The following is an 8,667-nucleotide window of genomic DNA, read 5'->3' as shown; positions in this document are numbered from 1 at the left end:
TCGCGCTCTCTCTCTCCCTCCCTCTGTCGCGCTCTCTCTCTCCCTCCCTCTGTCGCGCTCTCTCTCTCCCTCCCTCTGTCGCGCTCTCTCTCTCCCTCCCTCTGTCGCGCTCTCTCTCTCCCTCCCTCTGTCGCGCTCTCTCTCTCCCTCCCTCTGTCGCTCTCTCTCTCCCTCCCTCTGTCTCTCTCTCTCCTCCCTCCCTCTGTCGCTCTCTCTCTCCCTCCCTCTGTCGCGCTCTCTCTCTCCCTCCCTCTGTCGCTCTCTCTCTCCCTCCCTCTGTCGCGCTCTCTCTCCCTCCCTCTGTCGCGCTCTCTCTCTCCCTCCCTCTGTCGCTCTCTCTCTCTCCTCCCTCTGTCGCTCTCTCTCTCTCCCTCCCTCTGTCGCGCTCTCTCTCTCCCTCCCTCTGTCGCTCTCTCTCTCCTCCCTCTGTCGCGCTCTCTCTCTCCTCCCTCTGTCGCGCTCTCTCTCTCCCTCCCTCTGTCGCGCTCTCTCTCTCTCCCTCCTCTGTCGCTCTCTCTCTCTCCCTCCCTCTGTCGCGCTCTCTCTCTCTCCCTCCCTCTGTCGCGCTCTCTCTCTCTCCCTCCCTCTGTCGCTCTCTCTCTCTCCCTCCCTCTGTCGCTCTCTCTCTCTCTCCCTCCCTCTGTCGCGCTCTCTCTCTCTCCCTCCCTCTGTCGCGCTCTCTCTCTCTCCCTCCCTCTGTCGCGCTCTCTCTCTCCCTCCCTCTGTCGCGCTCTCTCTCTCTCTCCCTCCCTCTGTCGCGCTCTCTCTCTCTCTCCCTCCCTCTGTCGCTCTCTCTCTCTCTCCCTCCCTCTGTCGCGCTCTCTCTCTCTCTCCCTCCCTCTGTCGCTCTCTCTCTCTCTCCCTCCCTCTGTCGCTCTCTCTCTCTCTCCCTCCCTCTGTCGCGCTCTCTCTCTCCCTCCCTCTGTCGCGCTCTCTCTCTCTCCCTCCCTCTGTCGCGCTCTCTCTCTCTCCCTCCCTCTGTCGCGCTCTCTCTCTCTCCCTCCCTCTGTCGCGCTCTCTCTCTCTCCCTCCCTCTGTCGCGCTCTCTCTCTCTCCCTCCCTCTGTCGCGCTCTCTCTCTCTCCCTCCCTCTGTCGCGCTCTCTCTCTCCCTCCCTCTGTCGCGCTCTCTCTCTCTCCCTCCCTCTGTCGCGCTCTCTCTCTCCCTCCCTCTGTCGCGCTCTCTCTCTCTCCCTCCCTCTGTCGCGCTCTCTCTCTCCCTCCCTCTGTCGCGCTCTCTCTCTCCCTCCCTCTGTCGCGCTCTCTCTCTCCCTCCCTCTGTCGCGCTCTCTCTCTCCCTCCCTCTGTCGCGCTCTCTCTCTCCCTCCCTCTGTCGCGCTCTCTCTCTCTCCCCCTCTGTCGCTCTCTCTCTCTCTCCCTCCCTCTGTCGCGCTCTCTCTCTCTCCCTCCCTCTGTCGCGCTCTCTCTCTCTCTCCCTCCCTCTGTCGCGCTCTCTCTCTCTCTCCCTCCCTCTGTCGCGCTCTCTCTCTCTCTCCCTCCTCTGTCGCTCTCTCTCTCTCTCTCCTCCCTCTGTCGCGCTCTCTCTCTCTCCCTCCCTCTGTGCGCTCTCTCTCTCTCTCCCTCCCTCTGTCGCGCTCTCTCTCTCTCTCCCTCCCTCTGTCGCTCTCTCTCTCTCTCCCTCCCTCTGTCGCGCTCTCTCTCTCTCTCCCTCCCTCTGTCGCTCTCTCTCTCTCTCCCTCCTCTGTCGCGCTCTCTCTCTCTCCCTCCCTCTGTCGCTCTCTCTCTCTCCCTCCCTCTGTCGCGCTCTCTCTCTCTCCCTCCCTCTGTCGCGCTCTCTCTCTCTCCCTCCCTCTGTCGCTCTCTCTCTCTCCCTCCCTCTGTCGCTCTCTCTCTCTCCCTCCCTCTGTCGCTCTCTCTCTCTCCCTCCCTCTGTCGCGCTCTCTCTCTCTCCCTCCCTCTGTCGCTCTCTCTCTCTCCCTCCCTCTGTCGCTCTCTCTCTCTCCCTCCCTCTGTCGCGCTCTCTCTCTCTCCCTCCCTCTGTCGCGCTCTCTCTCTCTCCCTCCCTCTGTCGCTCTCTCTCTCTCCCTCCCCTCTGTCGCGCTCTCTCTCTCTCTCCCTCCCTCTGTCGCTCTCTCTCTCTCTCCCTCCCTCTGTCGCGCTCTCTCTCTCTCTCCCTCCCTCTGTCGCGCTCTCTCTCTCTCTCCCTCCCTCTGTCGCTCTCTCTCTCTCCCTCCCTCTGTCGCGCTCTCTCTCTCTCCCTCCCTCTGTCGCGCTCTCTCTCTCTCCCTCCCTCTGTCGCTCTCTCTCTCTCCCTCCCTCTGTCGCGCTCTCTCCTCTCGCCTCCCTCTGTCGCGCTCTCTCTCTCCCTCGCTCTCTCCCTCGCGCTCTCTACCTCGCGCTCTCTCCTCTCGCGCTCTCCCTCGCTCTCTCCTCGCGCTCTCTCCCTCGCGCTCTCTCCCTCGCGCTCTCTCCCTCGCGCTCTCTCCCTCGCTCTCTCCTCGCGCTCTCTTCCTCGCTCTCTCCCTCGCGCTCTCTCCTCGCGCTCTCCCTCGCGCTCTCTCCTCGCGCTCTCTCCCTCGCGCTCTCTCCTCTCGCTCTCTCCTCGCGCTCTCTCCTCGCTCTCTCCCGCGCTCTCTCCCTCGCGCTCTCTCCCTCGCGCTCTCTCCCTCGCGCTCTCTCCCTCGCGCTCTCTCCCTCGCGCTCTCTCCCTCGCGCTCTCTCCCTCGCGCTCTCTCCCTCGCGCTCTCTCCCTCGCGCTCTCTCCCTCGCGCTCTCTCCCTCGCGCTCTCTCCCTCGCGCTCTCTCCCTCGCGCTCTCTCCCTCGCGCTCTCTCCCTCGCGCTCTCTCCCTCGCGCTCTCTCCCTCGCTCGCGCTCTCTCGCTCGCGCTCTCTCCCTCGCTCGCGCTCTCTCCCTCGCTCGCGCTCTCTCCGTCGCTCGCGCTCTCTCCGTCGCTCGCGCTCTCTCCGTCGCTCGCGCGCTCTCCGTCGCTCGCGCGCTCTCCGTCGCTCCGCGCGCTCTCCGTCGCTCGCGCTCTCCGTCGCTCGCGCGCTCTCCGTCGCTCGCGCGCTCTCCGTCGCTCGCGCTCTCTCCCTCCCTCTGTCGCGCTCTCTCTCCCTCCCTCTGTCGCGCTCTCTCTCCTCCCTCTGTCGCTCTCTCTCCCTCCCTCTGTCGCTCTCTCTCCCTCCCTCTGTCGCGCTCTCTCTCCCTCCCTCTGTCGCGCTCTCTCTCCCTCCCTCTGTCGCGCTCTCTCTCCCTCCCTCTGTCGCTCTCTCCCTCCCTCTGTCGCGCTCTCTCCCTCCCTCTGTCGCGCTCTCTCCTCGCGCTCTCTCCCTCGCGCTCTCTCCTCGCGCTCTCTCCCTCGCGCTCTCTCCCTCGCGCTCTCTCCCTCGCGCTCTCTCCCTCGCTCGCGCTCTCTCCCTCGCTCGCGCTCTCTCGCTCGCGCTCTCTCCGTCGCTCGCGCTCTCTCCGTCGCTCGCGCTCTCTCCGTCGCTCGCGCTCTCTCCGTCGCTCGCGCTCTCTCCGTCGCTCGCGCTCTCTCCGTCGCTCGCGCTCTCTCCGTCGCTCGCGCGCTCTCCGTCTGTCGCTCGCGCTCTCTCCGTCTCTGGCTCGCTCTCCGTCTCTCTCTCTGTCGCTCGCTCGCTGTCTCTCTCTCTGTCGCTCGCTCGCTGTCTCTCTCTCTGTCGCTCGCTCTCCGTCTCTCTCTCTGTCGCTCGCTCGCTGTCTCTCTCTCTGTCGCTCGCTCGCTGTCTCTCTCTCTGTCGCTCGCTCGCTGTCTCTCTCTCTGTCGCTCTCTCTGTTACTCTCTCTGTCTCCTCTTTTCTTTCTTTCTTTTAGGTCTCCAGGGCGGTCGAGTCTTCTTCAGTGCTGTCAAGGAGGGTGACCTAGTCGTGTTTGCCAGTGATGACGAGCAGGACCGGATGCTGTGGGTTCAAGCCATATACCGTGCCACGGGCCAGTCATACAAACCAGTTCCACCCACCCAGATCCAGAGACAGAACTGCAGAGGAGGGAACCCCCAGCCAGACGCACCAATCTCACTGCTCAGTAGGTTCAACACAATTGATTCCATTATTCTAGAAAAATAAGATAATATAAATGGTCATTTGGCTGAAGGTTTTGCCCCAATGGTCTTAAGATTAACCCATTTTAATACAGTCTTGTCGGAATCAAACCCACAACTCTATGAAGCCAGCTGAGACGTCAGCATTGTGCGCTCACCTTGTGTATCAGCATCACCACAGTTTGATTGGGGTTGTTTGAAATATTTCTTCTCTTACATAACTTGTTGACAGAAAGAAAATGAATAAAGGCAAAGAGTGATTGAACATATTCAAACAGATGAATATCTATCCTACTCAGTTGACTGGAGAGGAGATGAGTCTATGACAAGGTGGTGTGTTCAGTGCTGTAGCCAGAGATAGGACATTAATCGACTGAGATACCACTGGAACACACACACACCAGCCAGGGGCTAATTTAGCACATTAGCATGTGCTTGTCGGGCCATCGAGTGTGTGGCAACATACAGTGTTCTGCCATCAGCCCAAATACAGGTGTGTGTGTGTCAGAATCGTTTTGATCATTACAATGCAGAGATGTACACAAACATTTGTGATTATGTGAGGTTGAGGACTGGTATTGTAGCATGTATATTAGGGCAGTTTGGTGTGTGTTTGTAACCTGTATGAGTACTTCATCATCAATACCGGAACAGAGTATGGCTTATAGGGGAAAATCAGGATCTTCTTGTTAACTGGGAACAGCTCAGAAGTTTGTGCGTGTGTGTGCGCACAGTCCTCTCTAATGATGGTGTCACAGAGCTCATATCTTCACACACACCGTGGAGGAATTTTCCTCTAGTGTGATTAAGAGGTTAAACAACGAGCTAATCTCTCACACACACACACACACACACACACACACACACACACACACACACACACACACACACACACACACACACACGGCATGGGTTGTTTGCTATTTGGGTGTTTGTTGAAAGTCAGTGTTATTCTCAAGAAGATTTGAGCCCATTAGAGAATGCCAGGTTTCTGCAACAGTAAGAATATCCTTGTGTTGCCTTCAAAGGCTGCATTTGATCATTGGTTTCAGTAATTGAGCACTCTTAAGGCACAGACTCTAGTAAACAACGTGTTTTTGGTTCCCCAGCCTTCAAGGAATCACTTGTTGTTTGCATGACACAACACCATTATAGTATGTATAGTCAGATGCTGTTGACCGGGTATGAATGTTGTGTGGAGATGTTATTGGTAGGTATGTATAGTCAGATGCTGTTGACCGGGTATGAATGTTGTGTGGAGATGTTATTGGTAGGTATGTATAGTCAGATGCTGTTGACCGGGTATGAATGTTGTGTGGAGATGTTATTGGTAGGTATGTGTACGTTATAAAGTATGAATGTTGTGTGGAGATGTTATTGGTAGGTATGTATAGTCAGATGCTGTTGACCGGGTATGAATGTTGTGTGGGGATGTTATTGGTAGGTATGTGTACGTTATAAAGTATGAATGTTGTGTGGAGATGTTATTGGTAGGTATGTATAGTCAGATGCTGTTGACCGGGTATGAATGTTGTGTGGGGATGTTATTGGTAGGTATGTATAGTCAGATGCTGTTGACCGGGTATGAATGTTGTGTGGAGATGTTATTGGTAGGTATGTATAGTCAGATGCTGTTGACCGGGTATGAATGTTGTGTGGAGATGTTATTGGTAGGTATGTGTACGTTATAAAGTATGAATGTTGTGTGGAGATGTTATTGGTAGGTATGTATAGTCAGATGCTGTTGACCGGGTATGAATGTTGTGTGGGGATGTTATTGGTAGGTATGTGTACGTTATAAAGTATGAATGTTGTGTGGAGATGTTATTGGTAGGTATGTATAGTCAGATGCTGTTGACCGGGTATGAATGTTGTGTGGGGATGTTATTGGTAGGTATGTATAGTCAGATGCTGTTGACCGGGTATGAATGTTGTGTGGGGATGTTATTGGTAGGTATGTGTACGTTATAAAGTATGAATGTTGTGTGGAGATGTTATTGGTAGGTATGTATAGTCAGATGCTGTTGACCGGGTATGAATGTTGTGTGGGGATGTTATTGGTAGGTATGTATAGTCAGATGCTGTTGACCGGGTATGAATGTTGTGTGGGGATGTTATTGGTAGGTATGTGTACGTTATAAAGTATGAATGTTGTGTGGAGATGTTATTGGTAGGTATGTATAGTCAGATGCTGTTGACCGGGTATGAATGTTGTGTGGAGATGTTATTGGTAGGTATGTGTACGTTATAAAGTATGAATGTTGTGTGGAGATGTTATTGGTAGGTATGTATAGTCAGATGCTGTTGACCGGGTATGAATGTTGTGTGGAGATGTTATTGGTAGGTATGTGTACGTTATAAAGTATGAATGTTGTGTGGAGATGTTATTGGTAGGTATGTATAGTCAGATGCTGTTGACCGGGTATGAATGTTGTGTGGGGATGTTATTGGTAGGTATGTATAGTCAGATGCTGTTGACCGGGTATGAATGTTGTGTGGAGATGTTATTGGTAGGTATGTATAGTCAGATGCTGTTGACCGGGTATGAATGTTGTGTGGAGATGTTATTGGTAGGTATGTATAGTCAGATGCTGTTGACCGGGTATGAATGTTGTGTGGGGATGTTATTGGTAGGTATGTATAGTCAGATGCTGTTGACCGGGTATGAATGTTGTGTGGAGATGTTATTGGTAGGTATGTATAGTCAGATGCTGTTGACCGGGTATGAATGTTGTGTGGAGATGTTATTGGTAGGTATGTATAGTCAGATGCTGTTGACCGGGTATGAATGTTGTGTGGGGATGTTATTGGTAGGTATGTGTACGTTATAAAGTATGAATGTTGTGTGGAGATGTTATTGGTAGGTATGTATACGTTATAAAGTATGAATGTTGTGTGGAGATGTTATTGGTAGGTATGTATACGTTATAAAGTATGAATGTTGTGTGGAGATGTTATTGGTAGGTATGTGTACGTTATAAAGTATGAATGTTGTGTGGGGATGTTATTATGTAGGTATGTGTACGTTATAAAGTATGAATGTTGTGTGGAGATGTTATTGGTAGGTATGTGTACGTTATAAAGTATGAATGTTGTGTGGGGATGTTATTATGTAGGTATGTGTACGTTATAAAGTATGAATGTTGTGTGGAGATGTTATTGGTAGGTATGTGTACGTTATAAAGTATGAATGTTGTGTGGGGATGTTATTATGTAGGTATGTGTACGTTATAAAGTATGAATGTTGTGTGGAGATGTTATTGGTAGGTATGTGTACGTTATAAAGTATGAATGTTGTGTGGAGATGTTATTGGTAGGTATGTGTACGTTATAAAGTATGAATGTTGTGTGGAGATGTTATTGGTAGGTATGTGTACGTTATAAAGTATGAATGTTGTGTGGAGATGTTATTGGTAGGTATGTGTACGTTATAAAGTATGAATGTTGTGTGGAGATGTTATTGGTAGGTATGTGTACGTTATAAAGTATGAATGTTGTGTGGAGATGTTATTGGTAGGTATGTGTACGTTATAAAGTATGAATGTTGTGTGGAGATGTTATTGGTAGGTATGTGTACGTTATAAAGTATGAATGTTGTGTGGAGATGTTATTGGTAGGTATGTATACGTTATAAAGTATGAATGTTGTGTGGAGATGTTATTGGTAGGTATGTATACGTTATAAAGTATGAATGTTGTGTGGAGATGTTATTGGTAGGTATGTGTACGTTATAAAGTATGAATGTTGTGTGGAGATGTTATTGGTAGGTATGTGTACGTTATAAAGTATGAATGTTGTGTGGGGATGTTATTGGTAGGTATGTATACGTTATAAAGTATGAATGTTGTGTGGAGATGTTATTGGTAGGTATGTGTACGTTATAAAGTATGAATGTTGTGTGGGGATGTTATTGGTAGGTATGTATACGTTATAAAGTATGAATGTTGTGTGGAGATGTTATTGGTAGGTATGTATACGTTATAAAGTATGAATGTTGTGTGGAGATGTTATTGGTAGGTATGTGTACGTTATAAAGTATGAATGTTGTGTGGAGATGTTATTGGTAGGTATGTGTACGTTATAAAGTATGAATGTTGTGTGGGGATGTTATTGGTAGGTATGTATACGTTATAAAGTATGAATGTTGTGTGGAGATGTTATTGGTAGGTATGTGTACGTTATAAAGTATGAATGTTGTGTGGGGATGTTATTGGTAGGTATGTATACGTTATAAAGTATGAATGTTGTGTGGAGATGTTATTGGTAGGTATGTATACGTTATAAAGTATGAATGTTGTTTGGGGATGTTATTATGTAGGTATGTGTACGTTATAAAGTATGAATGTTGTGTGGAGATGTTATTGGTAGGTATGTGTACGTTATAAAGTATGAATGTTGTGTGGAGATGTTATTGTTATTGGTAGGTATGTGTATGTTATAAAGTATGAATGTTGTGTGGAGATGTTATTGGTAGGTATGTGTACGTTATAAAGTATGAATGTTGTGTGGGGATGTTATTGGTAGGTATGTGTACGTTATAAAGTATGAATGTTGTGTGGGGATGTTATTGGTAGGTATGTGTACGTTATAAAGTATGAATGTTGTGTGGGGATGTTATTGGTAGGTATGTGTACGTTATAAAGTATG

General features: G+C 50.5%; 1 protein-coding gene across 7 annotated transcripts in view; it reads left to right on the top strand.

Moving 5' to 3' along the window:
- Nucleotides 1-8,667, top strand: part of LOC118358779 (calcium-dependent secretion activator 2) — a 274,241-nt gene that overhangs the window by 137,854 nt on the left and 127,720 nt on the right. For all 7 annotated transcript variants that reach the window (XM_052480603.1, XM_052480605.1, XM_052480602.1 and 4 more), the window contains exon 11: nucleotides 3,795-4,004. In XM_052480603.1, coding sequence (XP_052336563.1) covers nucleotides 3,795-4,004 — 210 coding nt within the window. The remainder of the gene's footprint in view (nucleotides 1-3,794; nucleotides 4,005-8,667) is intronic.

Source organism: Oncorhynchus keta, chromosome 26 (genome assembly GCF_023373465.1).
Source record: "Oncorhynchus keta strain PuntledgeMale-10-30-2019 chromosome 26, Oket_V2, whole genome shotgun sequence".
Taxonomy (NCBI): Eukaryota; Metazoa; Chordata; class Actinopteri; order Salmoniformes; family Salmonidae; genus Oncorhynchus; species Oncorhynchus keta.
The sequence above is the reverse complement of the archived record's forward strand: the minus strand, read 5'-3'. Positions and strand labels throughout refer to the sequence as shown.